We start from the raw sequence: 24,182 nt of genomic DNA on the forward strand, positions 1-24,182 counted from the left end.
CTGTTCTAAAACGTACTTACTTACAATACTGATATGGAAACACTTGATTGTGTGGATTATGCAATCTCCATTCAAAAAACATTTGCTAAATAGATGCTGAGTTACTCATACGTCATGATGAATTATGGCTAACAAAGTTTAACTGAACAAGTATCTGAGTAATGTATAGGATTATTATCTATTTCTCCACTCCCCTAAAACATACATGACATCAGTTATTCCACAGTCTATTCAAAGTATTAACTTAGAGTCTATAACACCTATAGGGGTTACAAACTGACTTCAGAGTATTTACAAAGTCCTAAAAGTATATAAGCAAGATTACATGGATTTGTGCCTTTTTGTGGAAAGGCAGCTCTTGCTTTCAACAGATACTCAAAGGGTTCCACTGAAAACACTCCCAATAAACCAGCTACCTTCCAGCATCACAAAACAATGTTATTGTTCAAATCAAGATCACAAAGAACACTCCAAATTATCCAGATAAAAACTTTTCCAATGAGCCCTGACCATGATATTAGAATGTGTGCACAAACAAAAGTCACAATTGCTATATTTCTCCCTGGCCCAATGAGCTGGTGTCTGGTGAGTGTGTAGGAACCATATAATGGTGTTACCAACAAAGCATTCTAGCATATTAAACATAACCTATAGCTCCTCACTGTATCTGTCCTATAAAAGGCACCTGATAGGTCTCCACCTGCGCGTGCGAGACCCCAGCATGCTGGCTACCCAATAAATGCTCTTGCTTTTGCAAAAAAAAAAAAAAAAAAAGGCCACCTGATAAATGTTTGCTGAATTCATGTATCCCAAATTTACAGGGCTTCAAGTATCACTACCTTATTGTATGGGAGCCAGTGTGAAATGAGACAGTACTTCCCAGTTCACCTCCCACATATAATAGTCACTTCATACAGTGTCAAAGATGCCTATCCTTTGGATGTTGGTTACTGACCTAGCTTGCAGCAAGGCTAGCTCAAGCCAGGCTCTCCAGACACAAGTCTCTCCAAGCCTAACAATGCAAAACCTGGCTCCTTAAAGTGGCACTGAAGGTCCTCTACCTTTCCAACCTCAGCTCGCATTACTCCCCTAAACCAACTCTCTCAATGCCCCAAATATTTTCCCATTCACTTTTCTTCTGAATATGACACATTCCCAGACACTTGTTCATATCCCACTTTCCATGAACCTGTCCAGCCGCATTCAGTGCCCAGTGATCTTATTACCCAATATTCTACACCTACTATATAGTGTCTCTCAAAAGGGTAGCCTAAGATACAGCGTCAGACCCCAGAGAGAATTCAAGTGGAGACCAGGAAACCGCACTTTTAATGAGCCCTATGTGATTGTGATTCTCACTCAAGTTTAAGAGCTGCTCCCTGTGTAAAGTTTAATTCATGGATGGTCCAGTCCTGTTATTCTCCACTTGGCTGCACATGAGACTCACCTGAGGAACTCTCAAAATGCCAACACTCAGCCTATGTCCCAAAGCAGAAAGAATATCATTTTTTAAGGCATCAGACTTTTTTCAAGTTTCCCAGTTGGTTCTAATACATAGCGCAAACGGAGAACCACTGTCCTCTAATAACCATCTTGCAATAAATAAATCCTATGCATCTTTATTATAGGTCTTCTGTTTGTATATTACAGTAGTTGGTTAACTCCTTCTGATTTTACTTTCCTTTGTTTATGTTCTGTCAAAGTATCTTGTCTCAATTGCTAAAATCTGTCATTATCCCTTTATAACAGCAGGTAGGAGAGAGAGTACATGAGTAGTGGATATCTGTTCTCTGATTATTAATAATCCACCCTACTCCCCACCCCAGCCTACTTAGTTAAGAAAAAAATTAACAAAATCATTTCTCTTTCTGGCTATCTCACCAACCCCATCAACACTCATTTTCCCTTTCCCAGGTATCCATTCTGTACCTGCATCAGCTGGCCCCTATGAAATACATGAACTCTGGAGAAGATATCTTCATGAGTACACAGATCAAATCATCACATTGTACACTTTAAATATCTTATAAGTTCCTCAATTATACCTCAGTAAAGCTGACTGAAAATGAAAGAAAAAGAAACCAATGCTGAAGAGTGTGATCCATTAGAAGATAATAACATATTAACTGGTACCATCTTTATATTTTAAAAGGAATACATTTCTAATGGTGGAGAATCTGGAAGTTACTGATCGAGGTATGAGCATAAAAAACTGAGTCGAGAGAATAAACACAAAAAAAAAAGCTGCTGCTGATCTGAACAGCTGAATCAAGGGGCTACTCATTTAGCTAATTCCACTCATTTAGCTTTTTTCCTTCTTTTGTCCTAATAAAACCTTCTTAAAATCACCTTAAAAGTTGCTTAACACCAATCACCACAAAATCTTGAGTCCAAAACTATGTAAGGTAAAAGGCCTACAGATTCTGAATAGACAGATTTCCCAATTCATACTGTCTGTGCTTATTTGGTTCCAGAATTGCATGCAATTACATTTTATAGTGGATAAATTTAAAAGCTTGATGGCTAACTACCCAGCAAAAACATTCCTTCCATTTGTGAAAGACTGCTGCTTCTCCTATGGAGAAGAGGGGGAATAAATCCAAATACAAGTTTTCAATCAGAGAGAAACCACTAGGTAATGCTGAAGGACTCACGTGGTTTGAAATGAACACTGTTGCCATCACCCAGAAAGTACTAGAGAAGCCATATACAAACACAAAACACACAGAGAACACACTTGCAGTCAGTAAAGAATTACTATTTGTCCTGCCAATGAGTTTCAGCCCCAGACAAGTTCACTATGGATTCAATGAGACCAGGGAATGACAATGGAATTTTCTTGGGGTGAAAGTATTTATATTCAACTTTATTCCCACAGTGGCAAGTCAATCACTAGAGTCCCATCCACTCAGAGTGAGTCTGCATGCAGCAAGCCTCTGCCTCTGGGCCTCTCTGCCCCTACAGCCGTCTCAGTCTCTGTCCTCGGCACTGCCACCACTCCAGCGTCTGCTCTCCTGCAGCCATGCCACCATGTCACCCAGAGCACAGGGTGGAGCTCTTTATGTAGAGTCAATAGCAATGTATTGCCCACACGTGTATAGTGAGCTAGCTGACCAGGGCCATGGGAGAATCCTGGCTATAGAAACCTTCACTTTATCCACACTATTAAAAGGGCAAAGCCCTAGAAAAGACTTAAACAGCTTAAACAAACAACTCCAGGATTCTATATAAAGAAGAAAACCTGAACTTAGTAAATAAACTGCCTCTCCAAAATAACTACCCATAAGCAGCTCTTTTCCAGTTCTCAGTCGAGGGTTCTTTACTTCACACCCAGCGTTTGGTTCCAACCCACATAGTTTCCGTAAGCCTGGCCAGCTCACAGCCACGGGAGAACTCCTATCTCTCAAGCCACTGGGGCCCCCACCCAGCCCCACAGGGCCGCAGGGCTATCCTATCACACCCAGAAGAGACCAACCCAGACCCCCTTCCACTGGGACGTGTGGAAACCAGCCACAAATGAGAAAATCTTTTCCCCCCTCAGTTCTGGACCACCAGCTAATTAACTGGCCCTCATATAATCAAGTCAGCACATTATTAATACATCTTTTTCTTACACTGTTTGGCTTTTCTAACTTACTTATCATAAAAAGTACTGAACAGGGAACTTCTAAGGGAGAATCTGGGGAAATAGTCTCAAAAGGAACACAGTCTGAAAAAAGAAATCATGCAAATGAATTAGGGTAGGGAAGAAGGGACAGCATTCAAAACAGGAGGGAAAATGGGCTGGGTCGAAATGAGAGAAAGGTAAAATCGGCAACAAAGCATCTCTGGGTATCTAATAATGGAGTGAGTCCTTCACAAGACCATGTATGGACTTGGGGACAGAGACATATGCTTTATGTCAAAGGACTAGCCCCACGTGAGCTGGATTCTTTGCCTGGCCCTGCCAAGGAGAGACCTTGTGAATACGGACAAGGTTTTAAGCTCTCTTGATCTCTATATCATCATCTGTAAAATTTCTGCACTTACCGGATAGGTATTGGGACCTGACAAATTTAGCTCTTTGGGTTCTTGTGAAAATCCAAGGAGCTAACCAAGTACACTAGGCCCTTTGGAAAGGTCAGCCTCTACAAATGTCAGGTGTGGAGCCTATTATCTTCCCAAGCCAGAAGGGGTGGCAGCTTGACTTGTGGGAAGCAGCAAGGTACAGATGCAAGACATGAGGTTTGAGATCAGTTCTATCCAACGGAACAGCCATAAGCCGCATGAGGCTGCTGAGCACTGGCAGTGTGGCTGGTCTCCGTGGGTATGTACTGTAAGCGTAAAATGCACAAGGGATTCCAAAGATTTGGTTTGAAAAAAAATGTAAAAGATGATTTTTATATTGATTACAATTTTTATGCTGAAGTGGCAATACTTGGGATATATTGGATTAAGTAAAATATATCATTAAAGTTACTTTCGCCTGTTTCTTTTTGCTTTTTCAATGAGTTTACTAGAAGATTTTTAATTATATATATGTAGTTTCTATTATATCTTTAGTGGGCAGCAATGAGCTACACTTTGATTCTCAAATTCACTCTGCCAGTTACCTACTCGGGATGAGTCCTTCCACCTCTGCGCCCCACTTTCTATACGAGTAAAATGGAGATAGTGAGATAATGTACAGAATTCTTAGCACAACACAGGCAGCTGGAAGCTGAAGAAATTCATTTATTAATAATTCATTCATTCAGCAAATATCTGAAGACCTACCATTTACTAGATATTTTAAGTAAGACAAAAAACCCTGCGCCTTCATAAAGCTCACATTCTGAGAAAACAAACATTAAAGTAGATACATTAAGATATACAACATATTAGGTGTAAATGCTATGCTGTGCAACAGCCAGGCAGAGGGGAGAAAGAATGGGGAAGGGATGCAAACTGAAACACTGTGGTCACCAAGGCCTGACTGCGAAAAGCACTCAAGCTTGCAAGCATATTACACATTATCAGCATCAGGTATTAGCTCCAGGGTATGGGCTTTTCTTCTAGAGTAATAAAAATGTTCTAAAATGGACTGTGGAATGACTGTGGAGAGAGGGTTACACATATCTGTGAACATACTAAAAAAGTCACTGAATCATACACTTGAGATGGGTGAATCATATGTTGTGTGAATTATATCCTAACAAAACTTCTAAAAAAATTACAAAACAGTATCAGCCAAAGGTTTATTCATATGTAACTTCACCACATTCCTTATAGACCGAGATGGAAAATAGTTCCTTTTAATAAACAAATGATTATGAAACACAGAGTACGCTATGGGACATGGACTAGTTGCCTACTTGTACTGTCTGCCCCTCAGCCCTAGTAGGGTCGCGTTCTTGGGCACACTGTTCGTATCACAGGGTTCAGCTGGCTGGACAGGGACGGACACCAGATCCAAGAGCAGCCAACCGACAGGCTGGCCAGTGACCACCCAAGAGCTGGGCCAGATAACTTCTCCTCAAACAAGGACAATGGGTCAACCAGATGCTCTTAGGAAGCTGCTTACGAATATGAAAATACTCGGATGCATAGCAGTGGACAGTGAGGCTGAGGGGAACACTCAAGAGAAACAGTAAGTCAAAATATGGGGGACACAGAAACTATGAACAAACACAACCTGCCTGTACCACACTGACGGAAGTTGGTAAAGGGAAATCAAGATGCTGAACACAGAGGAGCAAAGACTGGGAAGACTGGCCGGGTCACAAAGCCTTGGGCTCAAAACTAGACCGGCCTATGCTCTTGGTGACTTTCTGGCTCTGGTCTCTCATTTCTCCCTTTTGCACCTAAGAAGGTCCTGGGAACTGGGTCCTGCTACCTTTCCTGTGGCATCCCCCACTTTACCTTTGGCCCCCTCTCTCTCTTTCTCTCTGTCCAACTGCACTGCCGCCAACCGAGACTTGGCCCCCATCCTCAAGGTGAGTGGGAGAGCCCACCAAAGGATTCCCTGGCCCCAGGCTCTTCCTGTTCCCACAGAGGAGTACCTGATTATTGTTCCCTAAACAGCGTATCTCTAATCCTGCTCTAAAACCACTCGTCTTTGGTTTTGTTTCAGGGCATGACTTACCTTCACACTCATCCTTCCTATAGGCCCTAATATTTCCCCCTACATCCTAAATATCCCTAAGTATTCAAGCTCTCCCCCTTCCCCAGAAACAGCTATCCCTCCCATCAACCCATCCCTAGGCAGGTCTACCTACTCCATGGAACCTTTTTAATAGCACCAGATATCCATGAAGGCCCCTCTTCTTACAACGTGGTAAGAAAATACAGCCCTTAATTACACAGAACCTTTTGTTATATATGTTTTATGTTTCCATAATTAGACTATAAATTCTAAAAAGACAACATATTATATTTTTGCATCTCTCTTGCTCAACTAAGACCAATAACTACCGTTCACATTAACAATGAAGACCTACTGATGACTGGGTGTTCACTGGAGAAACACTACTGAGCTTGCCAAAAAAAAGGTCAACAAAGTTAATGTTTTCAAAAAGAGCCCTCTTTCTTTTTGATCATACGGTACTGATATTCCTATAGCTACAGTGCCTTCCTGTCAAATGGAATGGAATGCCTTCCAACTTTCCGGGAGAAATGGCAAGCGGTGCCATGAACACAGAACATCCAGGCTGAGCTTCAAAAGAAGTGGTTATGTAAGAAAAAAATGTTAATGAGGAAAAATATGACATTTTGTTCTTCTTGAAATAACAAGTACTTCTAATTTCACAGCTTTGATTTTCCTTAAGTAATATGTTTGCTTGTATTTTATCATTACTGCTTGGGAACTTTTTAAAGCTATCATTTGAAAGCATTTCAGTATTCCTTCAGGGCCCTTGTCCAACCGTACATCTAACAAAACAATGCACAGTTTAACTGTGTAGCAAAATCACTACTTTTGTCTTTTTCCTGTGTTTTTCTTTGTGTGAAATAAACACTAATTCCCCACCTCTACTCATGTATAACAGTGAAAATTCATCCATGCTATTTGTCTCTACCTGGAAAGAGACTAAAGAAAAAACCTGTATAGAACTTCCAGCACATTAAACATAAACAATTATTAAGGAATGACAATATAAAGTCAACTGAAAGAAATTATTACCTGACAACAACCACTCTGAGCTGACTTCCCATCTGGAGGCAGTTTGGGAACCACAGAAGAATCGAACTGTTCTCCCACCTGTGACCCAGCTCCTCCTAAGAGGCCCGTCTTCATGCTGTGAAGATCGGTCCACTCCACTGAGGTCAGATGACTTTCTGACTAGACTCTCGCTGCTTTCACCTCCTGAGCTACCATATGATGTAGATTGTTTTCATCAGATGTGAGTCCCGGGCAGGAATGTGCAGAGGAGCTGAGACAGCAACCACGCATGGCACAAAGTTGCAACATGCGCTCTCTGCCTTAACCCCAGTGGCTCTGGAATCAAAGGCTCTGGAGTTTCACATCCTTATCTGCTCCTTGACTGGTGTCACCTAACCCCCCAGACTTCAAGGACCTACAGCATTGCAGGAGCCAGATGGGCATTTACTCAGCAACAATTAACCAAAACCTAAGAGCCAGGCACCCTACTAGGCATTAATGGGGGATGAAAAACAGACTGCCCTCAAGGGGCTGACTGAGAGTCTACTAGAATCTGGAACATAAACAAGGTAAGATGCAAAGTTTTTAGGAACATTTGGTCTTTATTAGGATAGGACCACTAGTAGATGAGTGGTAGCCTCACCCACAAAGCAATGTCACATCATCTTTGTTCAACTCATTAATTTCTCTACTTAAACTTCAAAGTAAGCATCAAGAGGAAGGATTCTCACCTATATAAATGATTAAACCGCTGAGTCTCAAGATTCTCACTCATCCAGACCTAAATTTTCAATATACATGGATAGGACATGAGCATCATGAAAATAGTTTCAAGAGGGAAAAAATTACTCCTTAAATATGATTTCATCATTTACTTCTTCATTAATATTACAAGTAAATAGGTAAGAAGAACAACTTCAATGTAAATTTAACACTACAGACGAGCCTCAAGAAAGAGACAGATAGGACAAAGCAGGTATCTAAGTGGCTGCTCGGGGCATGTTTTCTTATCTACAGAGTAAAAAGTGTTGGGTACCCCTTCCAGCTCCACAGCAGGAGTCAGGAGACCAGGACTTTAATTCCAGCTTTCTATGTGGAAACTGAGCTTTACTAAATTCAGGATTCATTAGATAAGCTTTGAAATATTTTTAAATTAAATACAATGCCTTCATTAATATTATCTGTGAGCTTGCCATATATGTGACTTTGGACAAAATTCTTAACCTTCTGAATATCAAATTTCAGGAGATTTTTTATCTCAGGAGAAAATTTCAGGGTAAATACATTCAGAATACCATCACCAAAAACAATGAAAATACATATAGAAAGAAAAGGAATAGCTATTACTTGTGAAGAGATTAAGAAACAATACAGTTTGGGGGAATGATATAACCAGCAAATTTAAGCAAGGGTCCAAACTGGCATTAACAATAAAGCATCCACTCCACAAAACAAAGGAAAATACCTATTTTCCTTTAAGGGGCAAAATCCTGCAGGCCTTTTTCTATCAGTGATAAGACACGGACACTGAAATTGGCAATAATATCAGGCTGTGAGTACCCATGCACCCTATGAATCATTAGCACCATTGCTCTTTAAATTCTGCTTTAGTTAAAAAGCAAACAGCAGCAATCCTTTTCATTTTTTGTAATACAAGTAGAATAGTATAGCCACTCTTCTAGATCATCTGAAAATGACTTCCATTCTGTGATTTTTTAATAGCTTAAAGGAAGTTTTTATCACTTTCATGGAAAATTTTTAAATTTCCTAAAGTGTGTTTTGCAGTTATTAACCCCACCCCTGTGGCTTTGCACAAGATATTATCATAAATAAGGTTCTGTGAAATAGTGCAGCAATGGCAGTAACATATGCTCTTTTAGAAGACTAATTAAGGGCTTTGGAGGGAGGTGGGTACCTGGCAGCAGCCACTGCAGCCTCCAGGTGAGCGCCCCTGGGCAAGTAAGCCAACCTGTCTAGACCCAGGTTCTGAAGCTGCAAAGTGGTACTTAGTGTAAGAGCAACTACCTGCTACTACTACAACCACATTACCATTACTTCTGGTAAACTTATAAATTTGTTTAATACATCTCAGATAATGTTTACCAATACCCAAACTTCTAAGTAGATTATGAAGCAAATTAAAATAAAATCTAACATCTCTAACTTAAGACAACAGTTATCTACTCACTGCTGTTTTCAACTGAAAATATTTCATATGCACCTTTACTTAAACAAAGCCACCATATAAAAATGGATATTCACATACACACACAAGAAAAAACAGGCTGGAAGATGACTGTTCATTTTTAAGGAACCATCGATGATCCCTCTTGAATAATAAACATAATTTAATTACATCTAAACTATGATTAGTTACACACACACACACACAATAGAAGCCCCCAGAACTGAGTATGTATTAATTCCATTCCATTCTAACTTTGTTTTGGTACTCATTCACTAAGCATGCCATGCTCTGGCACGCTTCATTCTAAGATGGTCCCCCCAATTCTCTCCTAGGTCAAATGCTCACCAACGCTCTAACTTCCACCATGGAACCAAGTCCCTCTCCACCCCTTTCCATTTTCTTTTCACTGCAGACAATATGCTGCCGGAGGGCAGTCACTCAAAACTGGATGTTCAGCTTTAAAGATAGTCTGTAATAAAAACTTCGAAGTCACAAAACTTGAAGGTCTTTACAAAGTTGCTTCCACTGGACAAAGAAACACTTTCTACAAACCTTTTTGTTCTATGACTGTCAAGATAAATCACTTCTGCTGACATTCTGGTAGACATGCCAAAAGACAATGAACCAGCTTAGAGCAAACAAAAACCTGTTAACAGCGGTTAAGTGATACATCCAGTTTCTGGATGTATAAGGATTCAATGGATTACAGTTTGCATAGTCATACAGCCTTTTAGACAATATCCATTAGGATATAGCAGTCAATTCTAAGATTTCAGAAGTCACATCATAAATACTTAATTTAACCATTTGAATTTACCTAGACTATCAATGAAAATAAAATAGTCCAAATGGTTGGATTTACCTACTTTCAAATCCTTGCTTCAGATACTACCCAGCATATAAGTAAAATAGACAAGGAAAATATTTCCACAGACTATTATACAATTTCAGAAAAAAATAAGTTTATTTGGACTTTTCTAGATGCTTACAGGATTTCTCAATTGATTTCAACTTTAAAATTAAGCCAGGAATACATAAAACGAAAGAGAAAAAAAATCTGCTCTAATTTCTGTTCAAGAAAAGTTTTTCTTTGTTTAAAAGGAAAAGGAATGTAAAATTACACGATCCACTCTGCCAGATGAATTACACTCACAAAGATCAGTTTTTCCTAACAGTACTTTATTTCTCCAAAATTAAACAAGAGCATTATCAGTGTCAGGAATTTAAATTAAGCCAGCAAATCACTATTTAATTTTTAAAATAGTTTCTTGGACTATAACAAGTTAAAATGTTATAAATGCTAGCTATTTTCATCTAAGCTTTTGCCACAATGATCAAAAAAGTGTCACACACACTCCTTACTTCAGAGGCTAAATGTTGTAAGGCACAGATATGAGCCACATCATCGTATCAACAACTTTAACCTTGTATCCAGGCAAGTTGCACAGACCATAGTCTTCATTTCCATCCTCACCTCTCTCCTACCCTTCTCTGTTTGGGTTAAAATTAATGAACCAAGCAATGGGAAAAAAAGAGAAGTCATCCTTATTTTGACATGTTATCCTCACACAGTCCTCATCTGCCACATAAAGTCTCTAGAACCAGATCGAAAGAGGGAAAGTCATTTTCACAACCGCAAGTTCTCCTGCACATGGGTCATCAGCTCTTTTTTCTCTGTTCTACACATGCCTGTGTTGTGAGCGTGCATTCTGGTCAGGTAGACAGTCACTCACTGCCTGCTTCCGCACCCAGGTGGGAGGCCCAGGCTTCAGGCTGCCCGAGTATACCACCAGTCATGCCCAGGGATTGGGCAGAGGGAGCCATTAGGGAGGGCAGCCAAATGTCCAGGTTTGCCCAGGACAATCTCAGTTTATAGCTGTTGTCCTGGCATAATTTTACTCTCAAAAGTACCCAGATATAGACCTATAGTCTCCATATCTCTAAGCAGGGTTTCTCAACCTCAGCACGATTAGCTTTGAGCTGGATCACTTTGCTCTAGAGGAGCTGCCCTGTGAAATGCAGGAGGCTAAGCAGCCCAGCACCACTAGCCTCTACCCACTGGAAGCCAGAAGCACCTCCCTACTACGACAACCAAAAATGTCTCCTGGGAGTCAAAAATCATCCAATTGTGAAAAACTGCTTTAAGGAAAAACGAGTCACTGTTCTCTGTTCTCTGGACTTGCAAGAGTATGAGGTCAGATGTGAGCCTTCCCCACCATAGAGCACCAATCTGAGGGTCAAGTCAACAGAGATAAATGCTAAAGATGCAAAAACAGAAAACTGATGCCACTGTTTGAACCCTGGGATTTGGGTGTATTTAAAGCAAGCTCACTCCTCAGACTTCACTCATGCGAGTCAAAAATTCTCTTTTTTGCTTCCACTAGATTTAGTTGGGTTTCTCTCACTGGCAACTGAAGAAAATGAATGAGGATATACCATATATTTTATGCCAAAAAAAATGTGAACTGTCAAGGGGAAAAAGAGCACATCCTATGTTTTCCACAACAGGCCAACAAACTCTAGTTCTAGAGACACAAGCACTGAGGTCTGAGACTCCCTCCTTTTGAAGAACCTCCAAGTCTCCAACCTTCACATCCAGAAGGCACACTGCATGCCTCTGGTCAGCGCATCCAGAGCCGAAGGAAGAGACAGGTCGCCCGCAAACCCCTGAAGCATTTCTTATTTCTAGGAATCCTTTCTTAACCTACTTAGAATGTAAAAAGTAGGAAAGTTATTTTTAGATCACTGATAATTACTACCTTTTAACTCTTGAAGGTTCTAGTCCGCCTCTTCCCTCAAGACAAAAAGGCAGAAATCTGAAGTCCTGGAATGTCTTCCCAGGTCTAGCCAGAGGCATCTTCTTCTCTAGAGACTCCCCAAGAAAACTAGCATGATTCCACTGGGATCAAACAGAAAACTCCGCAGTCTCTCAGTGAAGAAAAGGTGTTTTCATGTAATAGTTCTTATAAAGACCAAGATTTAGGACTGTTTGAATGAAGTATTCCACTTTAAGAGCCAGCAGACAAAAGTGTGAAATACAGGCATTTCTTGCTGTCTTGAGGATTGTTTATCCAGTCATTTCAGTCTTACTTTTTCTCCCCACCCACCTACCATTACCTTTCAGTTTAATATCTATGCTGCATCCCCACCCACCCCCAGTTCTAAGAGACTATGACACAAACTCTTACAAGTCATGTTTCACTTATTAACCAGAAAAAGAATGCTGTGGAGGGGTAATTAAGACAGAATTACTAAAAACAATCTTGCCATCTACCTCAGAGAGAAAATAAATCCACCAGTTAATAATTTCCTCAAGGTCCTGACACAAGGCTACAAATTTACCGGCGTGTGCACCCATCCCTTCCACCTCTTCCGGTAGTGGAGTAGATGAAGGGCGTGTCCCTCCTTCACCTGGAATCTGAACCCCATCTTCCATATGGAGAAGCCCTTTGTATTCTGGGAATATTCCTCGAATTTCTTCAATCTCCTCCTTTCTGTTGGATACTTTCATCAGTACATTCAAATCTCACCCATTAAGCCAGTAATTTAGGAGAGCCATCCGTACCAGCAGCTCGTTCATTTTCCTCGCTCCCTCCCCTCTACCCTCTGCAGTCCGGTTGCCGTCCCTGCTGGCTGCAAATCCATCTCCCAGATATTACCAGTGACACTGTCTTGCTAATGCAATGTCACCTGGACTCCTGGTAGCTGACCAATCTATAGCATGACCTTATCCACTCCTCCCTCCTTCTGGAGCATTCTTTCTGCTTGACTTGTACATCTCTCTTTGCCTGTCTCTGGCTCTGTGTGTGTGTGTGTGTGTGTGTGTGCATGCACGCGTGTGCATGTGTCTCTACCTGTGTCTCTGTCTTCGTGTATGTCTCTGTCTCTGTGTGTCTCTTTCTCCATGTATGTTTCATGTCTGTGTGTGTCTCTCTCTGTGTGTCTCTTTTTCTCTCCCTCTCACAATGGCTACTGCTTTCAAATCTCTTTCTCAATCTCCTCTTCCATCCATCCCTTAAAAGTCACATTCCTCAGGATTTGCCCTGAGCCACCCTGCCTTCTCCCTTGCATTCTCTCTGGAAAGGTTTGCTATCCAGTCATTTCCTATCCATATTCTGTGTCTCCAGAATCTTTACCTTTAGCTCTACTCCCTGTTCCTGAAATACCTGCTCATAAAAGAAGCAAACTACTGTGTTCACTGGATATCTCAAAAGAACCTCAGCCTCAACAAAGCCAAAAGAAAAACGTATCCTCTCTCTCACAAAACCTGTCCCTCTGGCTGGACTACCTCAGCAGACAGCACTCAACCACCCAGGCCAGGAACTGAGGAGTCGTCTTGGATTCCTCCTTCCTCAGCCCCCACACCCAATCACCCACCAAAGCCCACAGCCCCTAAATCCTGACTCCCCAAGAATCTGCCTCTTGCGCCACAAAGGTGTCTGGTCTATGTGTGTGACCTCCAAACCTCCAGTCACGTTTTCCTCAACTTCATTGTCACGACAGCCTGAAAAACCTTTCTAAAATGCCATTCAGATTGTAAATGCAACTCAGTTAAAATAAAAAAAGAAAGAAAATGCAATTCAGACGATGCCATTCCCCTGCACACTTGCCCCTGTGCCCCTGGAATGAAGTCTGAAGTCCTCAGCCCCCTTCCCAGCCCCGCCCCTTCCACAGCCCATCTGAGCCACTCCTCCAGAGCAGAAGATTCTCTTACTGGGCCTCTCACCCAGTGCGAAGATTCCTCCTTCCCTACCCTAGCATGGAAGGCTCCTAGCCTTCCTTTTGGTCTCAGCTGAGAAGTTACTACTTTCTTGAGGTCTTCTATGTGGTCTCTTTTTACTATTAAACCTCTAACAACTAGCCCACAAGAGGTGAAGTTTAATCACTTGGATGATATTTTTCCCCACTGCCATACATGAGGTTATTATTGGGATGACTGTGAACAGACTTTTTTTTTTCCTACACTTAGCAAACACATACAGGGTTCACTATGGATCCTGCAGTTTTCTAAGTGCTTTACAAATAATTTAACTAATTTAATCCTAGCAATATTTAGGGAGATAAAATTTCTATCCACATTTTACAGAAAAGGAAATCAAGGCACAGAGACATTAAGCAAGTTGCCCAAGGTCACAAAGTAATCTGATTTCAAAGACCATGATCTTTAATATTTGTGCTGTGCAGCTTTTGGCCTGTATTTCACAAATGAAAAACAAAACTGTCAGAGTGACAGAAGTACTATGGGCCAGATTCTCCAATTAAAGTAATGACATGTCAATGACACTCCACTCCTTTGTACTTTTTTTGGCTTGAAACTTTCAAGCAAAGATCTTCAGTAACATCCCAGATTTCAACACACTGCTACAGATGGTTTCTTCTATTTAACAAATGAGAGGCCTAGTTTAGCCCTGTGCTTCAAAATATCACTAGCCTGGAAGAGAGAAAGGAACATGTGTTCACAGACTGTTTCTACTATCACTATTGGTAAAGCTACAACTGGGCTCAAGTTTAACCAAAGGAAGTCAGAATAGCACTCTTCTAATAAGGATGATGATGGTGGTAATTAATAATAATAGCACCTACTATGAAGCAGGCAGAGTTCTATGATATATAACATGAGGATTAAACAACACCCCAAGAGGTAGAGTTCTTACTATCTCCATTTTACTAATAAAGAAATAAAGGCACCGAGAGTTTAAGTAACTTGCCCACAGTCACACTGCCAGTAAGTGATGGAGCCAACTTCACCGTCAGAGAAAAAAACCATTCACTTTTCCACAGAGCATTAAACCTCCTGTAGTCAGACCTGAGGTGACATTACATCAGCCTCATTGATTTCCTCCAGTCACACACCTCACCATGACTTGCTGCCAGATGGCGACAGAACACCAGGCCCTGGCACCTGAGGGCAAACCATGCCTGTGGGTGAACAAGTCAGCCAGGAAGAAGAAATCACCCTCCCTGTTGAAATATTATTGACACAAGATTAACATCTTCCTCAGGAAATACAGGGAGGAAATTGGAGCTGGGCCAGGGAGGCAGGGCCCGCAGCTGTGGGTGTGATTATAGTCAATCTTGGGGTTTAAAGAGATGCCTGCCTTCAGAAGGTAAAATGTCTGCAGGGGGTGGGGGCGTGTGTGTGAGGTTGTTTGGGGGGGAGTGTGTGTAAAAAGAAGGATGTCAAGGCTTTCTCATTGCAAAAGCATCCCTACATTGGGTATTAAACAAAGCAGGTTGTTTCCTTTTTGCTGTGAGGCCTATCACAAAATACCAACCAATCCCTGCCTAAAAATCATGGGCATCTGACCTAACCAGCCTGACAGTTAAAAGAGTTCTTAATGCATCATGTGTTTATGGATGCAAACTTTTTTTTATGTACACTAATATTGGAAATCTCATTTCAATGAAGCAAAAAGGCATTTAAAAACTCTTTGTGATACTGACTGGTTATTTCTTACAGTCCTAAAACTTAAACTGGCTTGCCTCTGATTATCCTTGCTGAACTAATAACATATCAAAGAAAAATTCTATTAAATGTCTTCAAAATTCATGGATTCGTTATTTACAGATTTTTATCAAAGCTAGTGTCTTAAAGTTTATAAAGTTAATTACAATAAGGCTTTCATACTGAATAAATTCTCTATGTTTTTCTGCAATTAAAAAATACAGGTAAAGTACCAAATGATTTCACTCATTTGTGGAGTATAAGAACAAAGGAAAACTGAAGGAACAAAACAGCCACAGAAACACAGAACCCAAGAATGGACTAACAGTTACCAAAGGGAAAGGGACTGGGGAGGATGGGTGGGAAGGGAGGGATAAGGGCGGAGAAAAAAAGAAAGGGGGCATTATGATTAGCATGTATAATGTGGGGGGAGGGGTACAAGGCAGGCTCTACAACACAGAGAAGACAAGTAGTGATTTTACACCATCTTATTACGCTGATGGACAGTGATTGTGAAGGGGTATGTGGGGGGGACTTGGTGAAGGGGGGAGCCTAGTAAACATATTGTTCTTCATGTAATTGTAGATTAATGATACCAAAAAAAAATGCAGGTATATAAGGCATATCACAAAACATCTTAACGTTAGTCATATAACATCTGCACAACATTGACTAACAAAGTCGTTTTAAATGCCATTTGTAGGAAAAAGAGGTGGAACCAAATGAAATAGAATTATATGCATCCACATGGATAAATCTCACAACATGATTTCAGAGGGGAAAATGTTGCAGAATCCCTGGAGTATGAAACCATTAGGTAAAGTCTAAAAACATGAAAAATATACTATCATTACTTAGGGATGTGTACACATGTATTAAAATGCCTGGGAATAATAAACACCAGATTTGAGATGGTTTCCACCTTTTGAGGAGAAGGATGAGTTGCTTCTGGGGAAAGGCAGACAGAAAGCTTTACTTCTAAAAGAGAAGCAAATACAGTGGTGTTTATTATGAGATTCTTTATAGCTTGTTATATTTCTAAAATATCTCATAATTTTTATTAAGGAAAAAGACCTAATACTAAAGTAGGAGAACAAAATTAAAATTTACTCTACCAAAGGGTGTAAGGGGAACAGGGAAGAAAGAAGAAACTGAGAGGAGGAGAGGGAGAGATTAAGAGACCGAGGGGAAAGAAACTAGCTTTCTGAGTACAGGTTGGCATCAACTAACTGATCCGAAATCAACCCTCTCTCTGAATGTCTATACTTACTGTACAAATCAGCAATCAGTATTGCTTACAATAATCATCTCAGGGCACCTTGCCTTAAGTTCTAAATCATGGTCCTTGTGATGAGCTAGTAAGAACAGTCTCCTCACTAGATCACAAAATATACACACACTCCAAATACCCAAGAGTTATCCTAACTTCCCCTTACAGAAGACCGCAGTTACACCCTTTTAAGGAGACAGCTCATGACTGTAGTTGGCTATGAGGGTTCTGGAGTTAGACAAATGTGAGTTCACAGTCCAGCCCCACCAGTGACATATTGTCTGATTTGAACAAGTGACAACCTTTCTAAATTTAGTTTCCTCATCTGTACAGTAGGATAATGACATACTTCACTTTGAGTCTTTACGTTATGAGTAAAGTCTTTACATTATTTAATGTAAAATAACATAATGAGTAAAAATTTTTTTAACTAAGTCTTTACATTAATGTCTGTGCTTAATCTAGCACAAAACAGAAAAAAGCTTATAAAAGTTAGCTATTTAAAACTATTTAAGTCATATACATTTAAATAACGTAAGTTTTCAAATGTAGTTTCTATCTGCCTAAGTCTGTAAAATGTAATCCACTAAAAGTAACCTAGTAAAACATCCAAGACCCCTTAATCAGAATTATAAACAAATTTCTAAACACTCTCCTACAAATCCTGAAATAAAGTCAACTTGACTAGGCAAGTTTTCTTTAAACAAGATGAAGAAAGTCAAAAGCAATGTCAAGACAACACTGAATCCCATAAAACAATGTTCTCATCGTTATGTTTCTAACATTAAACTTTTTAAAAGTGACAAAAGACACCATGCTGTGATCAAATGTAAACATTTTACCTATTCACCGCCATGTACAGTCAACAATCACTTAAAAGCATAATTTATGGTAACCTAGTAGACTACACAATATTTTTATATCCTCAGTAATTCTTGCCTCCCTTATGACCCGAAAAGAAAACCAAAGGCATAACGTGATAAACAGCCACTGGAGTCACAGGAAAAAAAAACTTCTTTGGGAATCTGTCCAGGCGACTTTGAGGATTCTTGGGTAGAGAACAGGATTACCTAACAGCTTAGAAGACCATCCATCTTAGGGATGTCACTGGCTACCTTCTCTTTCCTATTGTGAATTCCTTATCACACAGAGTTTCCTGCATGTCAAACACTAAAGTGAATATCCTCCAAAAGTGTCACTGTCATTCTTAAGTATCTGAAGGCTCCAGTCACTGATGCTGTCATCTCAGTACCTTGAGCTGAGCTCCCCCAGGCATTTCCAACTCTTCCTTACCGGTCCCCTGGATGAAAGGCCTGCTGCTGACGGCTTGAGCCTCTGCCACAAAGGCTTGCTAGACTTAAAACAGCCCTAGTGACACCTGACACTTCATTTTCAGATCTTTGTGAATCAGAAATAAATGCTGAAAATATTAAGGTACCACTTAGCTTTGATTCATCAACATACTTCCAAGATTTTTCAGCATCCTGAACTACATCACTCTTTGCAAGCCTTTCCAGAGTTTGGCAAATTCGTCCATCTTCTTGGTCACAGGTAATGATGACGTGGACAAATACACTGTCATGGGCAATAAATACTAAAAGGTTACATACTGGCTTCTGGGCCAGAACAGCCACTTTTCAGACAAGAAAAGGACCTTGATATTAAAACATATACCTTCAATTTAGAATGTACATAATAATTGTTAACCTTTGAGTGCCTATTCTAACCATTTTACATGTCTTAACCCATTTAATCCAACTAGCAAGCCCTAACCGGTAGACTGTATTTAATCTCCATTTTATAGAGAACAACATAAGATGCAGGAAGGCTGAGTGAACTAACCACAGTTCCACTGTTAGTGGCTGACCTAGGATGTGCACCCGGATAGGCAAGTACCTCAACCTATGCCCTTAGCCTTCTATACTATCTTGTCTCATCAGCCATTCTAAATGTTAAAACACAAAAATGCCTTCCTCACCTTCTCCCTCTTCTGAAAGTTAGAGTTCAGTGCTTCTCAAATCTGATTGCATGTTTTTATAGCCCCCAGGTGATTCTGATGGTCAGCTCAGTCTGAAAACCACTAAGCTGGACTAATCAGAATTACCCTATCACCTCTCCCAGAGTCAGTTGGGAAAGAGTGTAGGCACCTAAACAAAATTTGGAATGTCACAGAGAGAAAAAGCATGTTGGCTGGGCAAACGAGAGAGTCTACACAGCCCCTTTACATTTGTGTTTTCAAAACACCTTTACCCCATTTTATCATTCCTCAACGATTTCTGCAACAGTCCCATTTTACAAGTAAGAAAACTGTGGCTCAAGTTTGCTGTGTGAAATTTTACGTCCCTCAAACATCATATATTTCAATGTAATAGCAACTTGGGGAATTTCCCCCAAAAGGAATTACCACATGAACGATTCCTCTGAAACAATAAACACAAAGACAACAGAAGAAAATTTCTATGTTGTCCTGAGAAAAACAAAGCAAAAATGATTAAAATGGCAAGGCCTCAAACCAAGATTTGAAACACTAGAATTCTAGTCCCAGCTGCCATTAACATCCTTCCCAATGTCTGTGATAAAAGTAAGCCCAGTTACGAGGGCCCCTTCAGTTTAACACAAACACACATACACACAGAGCTAGACAATCAAAGTTTACCAAAGAGTATTTTATATAGCAATGTGCTTAGTAACTGTAAGGACTATTGCTTAAAATATACATATTTTCCACTAAAACAGAATAGATTCTCTCAAGAATGCCTAATGTAAAACTTAACCAAATAAAGCATATATGGCTTATGGCTGTTTCTGCCAAACGTGTATATATTTCTATGAATCATGAGCATCCAAAACTATGTAGACATCACAGGAAAGGGTTACAAAAGTTTAAACTGTATTGAAAGAGGACACTGGTTATTCTACAAAAGGAAAGGAGTGAGAAAAGAAAAAAGACTAAAGAAGCCATTTAAACAAAGACTTCACTAAATTGAGTGAATTATCTCCCAAATGTACCATGTAAGTCAATGATCCCAGACTCCTCTGTGGAGCTCCTCTCTTCCCCCACTGCTATCTCCAAATTCACCCTACACCCAGATATCAAATACTATCTCTAAACCCTCTCTTTCCCATTATGTTTGCTATCTCCAAATTCACCCTACACCCAGATGTCAAATACTATCTCTAAACCCTCTCTTTCCCATTAGGTTAGGCTTCTCAAAACCCTCAGTGATTCTCCACAGGGTAAAGTCCACATTCCCACTGCTTTTACAGCCTCCATAATCTGAAAGTGGCCTTTCTCTTCATCCCATTCTACTCCCCAAAATGAAATCTCCATTCCAGCCAAACTGCTCTCCTAACTGTCCTCAAACGCTGTGGTCGTCTGGTTTCTTCTCACCTGTTTCCAATTTGACAAAGTTCTCCAAGGTTCTATTCACTACTTAGAACACCAATGAGCTCCCAAACTTCCAGTGAATCTCCACTCTAACCTACAAAAAACTCTTGTTTCTGGCAAAGTTAGAATGCTTGTCACTGAATCTTTAACCTTTTAATATATATCTGTGAATCCTTTGTTTCTTCAAGAACTTAGCACCATGCATACAGGCATTCAAACACGTCCCTAGATTGAACTGAATACAACTACAGGACAATAAGTTCAAGGACAAAGGCCTCTACCTTATTACCTCTTTGTACCTCAAGCCCCATATTTAACAAATCATAGATGCTAAATATTTTCTGACTGCTACAGTACTGACCTCAGCAAAAAGCCTGAGGCCCTACAGAGTGGCCTCAGACTTCTTTAAATACTGATGTCATATTCGGGGCATCAAGACATCAAAAGTACATAAATACAAGTACTCAGTGCGTGCAGGAGGCACCTTACAAGGCAATCAAAAACAGAAATCACTTAAACTTAACAACTCTTAAAATGCACAAAATGCCATTTTTGCAAAACAAAGTGTAAAACATCTGAAAATATAATCGGTCTGAGCTAGTTGATTGCTACTCTTTCTGGAGCTTCTCCCTCCATCTCGTGTCCTTCCCTTGACTTCCTAACTCTCAGATGTTAACAGAAAGGCTCAATTGGTTAGGCGAATGATTGACCTAGACTACAATTTCAAGTGACCTAATCAAGCAATTTCTGAACGCTGCAGAACTTTACTAATGCCTCTAAGAAGTGGGACAATAGAAACTGAATACAAAAGAATTAAGTGACCTGTTCAGCTGTCATGTAACCAGGCTTTAACAGTAAAGGTGAATTAAACTCACGTATCCTGACTTAAGTCCATTACTCTTAGTCTTTGATAAGAACTAGAAGTAAACTTTACGGAGCAAGCTGGGCAAAGGCTGGGGTTTCCTAACTGGACAAAAGCATGTGAGCTAAAACTGTTTCGTCTCTTGTGGGAAATAAGTTAATTAAACACAAAGGCGGGGGGGGGGCTTGTAGTTGCTTTTTTAAGCATTACAAATTATGTTTCTTACGGTAAAGGACAAGAGTAAGAGACCAATTAGCAAATTCAAAAAGTCTACATTCTGGGGGAGAAGGCTGACAGCTGGGCCCCCAGATGCATGAGCTGCTGCTGGAACACCAGCCGTGTGTCCTGTTGGCAGAAGAGCTCATAGGCAGTCACATAAATAGCTTTCTACCAGTGGCCAAACTGGCTTTGCCATCTGCCTCTCTCCACACCAAAGCCTCCTTCCTCATCTCCCAAGCTCCACAGGGAGCTGCTACCGCCAGTAAGAGAAAAGAAGGTACACTCCACCCCGACCCAGTGACTGGTCAACACCGTGCTACCAGAAGGAAGGGTCTCTCCCCACGTACACACACACACACACACACACACACACACACACACACACACACAGCCCTTTTCCTCCCTGCCTATGCCTGCTCCTACATTATTTACAGCCCCTCCCTACTTTCCACCCCACACACAGACCTAATGCCAAGGCCCCAGAGAGCCATCAACCAAATACGCCCATCAGTCACATGTCCCAAAGTGATTCTCAATACTCATTCTGCAACACCAAAGAAGTCACAGAACCAAAGGAACCTTGGCTATCATCCAAAGAAGCTGAGTGACTTGCTCCTAAAATTACAGGGACAGCGCACTAAATTCTTCCCATTAAAAGTTACTTCAACTCATTCACTAAATGAATAGTTACCGTTCCAGGCACTGTGCTGGATACTTGAGACAGTTCATTCAGTATGTTTTCATCTTCCTTAATGCAGAAGGGGATGCAGGAAGGGATGTATACCAACAAGTGTAGAAGGGACAAACCCCCCAAGGCTGGGAATTACTAAACTGCGAAACTAGGGAAGATAGAACATAACAGACTTGCCAGGATGGATTCTGCGCCGGCCCCCAGCCCTCTTTCTGGTCTGCTGTATGGACAGGTCTTTTTAAGAGGGGAAAAGGGGGCGCTCCCAGGCATCCTGGGAACGGTCTGTGAGTTATAGATGTGGTTAGGCTGCCCAGCTCCTCGCCCGGGCCAATGCTTATTTCCAGCTGCATCACCAACTCCGTGTTTCGGCACAAATTTCGGCCCTCCTCCCTCCTAGGAAAGACTGCTCTCAGATAGATGTACAGATATCTCCTATTTCTCCTCTGACCACTTACGAGTTGTTCAAAAGATAACGAACAGGGGAATAAGGCATCACGCTCGACAGGGGTGGAATTCCCTATTTTCAAGCAGAGCTCGCTCGCTTGGGCCAGAGGGCAAGCTGCCTGCTCAAGCTTCCAAGCCCCAATCTTTGAACCCTCCCCAGCGCAGGAGGAGGAAAGGAATGTGCCTAAGTCTAGCAGCACAACGCCAGGTGGAGTTTCTGGTTTAGCAATGAAGGACCCGGGACGCGACTGTCGGGCAAAGGATCAGGAAATAACACGGAAAGGGTGCAGTTTGAGGGACTTGTGAACAACTCAACTCCCAGCAGGTCTTCAAATAATCCCAGGAAAGTTCTTTTGAGGGATCACGAGACAAAACTGGTAGATCTGATGTTTCTGCTTCGTGAGCAGCTTTAGGCTGCAATAAAACCTGACCTGGGGCGGGTCCAGCGGAGCCGCGGAGGGTGGCGGGCTGGGGCTCCGCGCTCGGCGCCCAGTTCCGGCCGCCGCGGGGGAGCAGGGGCGGGAAGGGTGCTCGCCGCCGGCCGCCTGGGGAGCCGGGGAGGAATGACCCCCGGGCCTCGCGGTCTGAAGGCGGCCCCTGTTCCTCCGGCAGCTGACGCCGAGCACGGGCTGTCCGTGTCCCTCCGGAGAGGCTCCTCCCGGCCTCGCCGCGCCGCAGCCCGCCCGCCCCAGGTCCCCGCTTACTCTTGGTCGCCGCGATGAGGCTCTTCCCGTCCTTGATGAGCTCCTTGATGAACTTGTTGGTCCTCTCGAGCTCCGCTTCGTGGGCGCGGACCCTCTCCCGGAACCACGGGCTGTCCAGGTAGCAGTCGCTGAACTCCAGGGGCTGCAACCCCATGCCTGCAGCGGTCCGCGCGCTACGCCCGAGCCGGGCTTCGGGGCCGCGGCCGGCAGTCCCGGGGAAGCTAGGAGCTCGCGGCGCGCAGCAGGCGCATGTCCCTCCGAGCGGAGCCTGGCCGCGCGGAGGCGCGGCTGCAGAAGTGAGCAGGCGGCGCGGCGCGCCAACCCCGCAGCCCCCTCCGAGCTCCGGGCCCGCGACCCCGCCCCGCCCGGCCCGGCCCCCGCGCCGCAGACCCTCCCCGAGGCCCGAGGCCGCCCCGCCCCCGGCGTCCGCCCCGTCCTGCCCCGCGCGGCCCCTCCCCGCTCGCCCCCTTCTTTTTCCTCCGCCTTCCTTCTTCCTCCCCTCCTTTCCTTTCCCTCCTTTGCCCGGACGCCGCCTCCTCCGCTTCCCTCCGAGGCTTCCTCGCTCCAGAATTGCGCCCCGCGGCTCTCCCCCGCCCCGGAGCGCGGGCCCCGCCCCTCTCCTTGGGCTCCCCTGCGCGGGTGCTTCACTGGCGGCTCCTGGCTGCAGGGCGCACGGCCCGGACCTGGAAGGGGCGCCCGAATTGCAGGCTCCGATTCCCGCAGCTGGGCTGCACAGTCCGAGGGCCGGCTTGCTTGAGGAAGCGGCTGACTCATGTATCTCGTTTTTCCCGGGATGGACCCTTGGCTGTAACTGCACGCGCACACAGGGCCCTCGTTTCCTTCTTCACGTTCCG

At 42.5% G+C, this 24,182-nt stretch overlaps 1 protein-coding gene across 6 annotated transcripts in view; it reads right to left on the reverse strand.

The window, feature by feature from the left end:
- ARHGAP10 (Rho GTPase activating protein 10) overlaps nucleotides 1–24,182 on the reverse strand; it is a 275,052-nt gene extending 250,870 nt beyond the window's left edge. For 4 of the 6 annotated variants that reach the window (XM_073232593.1, XM_073232592.1, XM_073232594.1 and 1 more), the window contains exon 1: nucleotides 23,329–24,182. In XM_073232593.1, the coding sequence (XP_073088694.1) occupies nucleotides 23,329–24,102 (774 nt within the window). In that variant the 5' untranslated portion in view covers nucleotides 24,103–24,182. The remainder of the gene's footprint in view (nucleotides 1–23,328) is intronic. The other 2 variants (XM_073232595.1, XM_037024646.2) reach the window with 2 other exon arrangements.

Source organism: Manis javanica, chromosome 3 (assembly GCF_040802235.1).
Source record: "Manis javanica isolate MJ-LG chromosome 3, MJ_LKY, whole genome shotgun sequence".
NCBI classification, from domain to species: domain Eukaryota; kingdom Metazoa; phylum Chordata; class Mammalia; order Pholidota; family Manidae; genus Manis; species Manis javanica.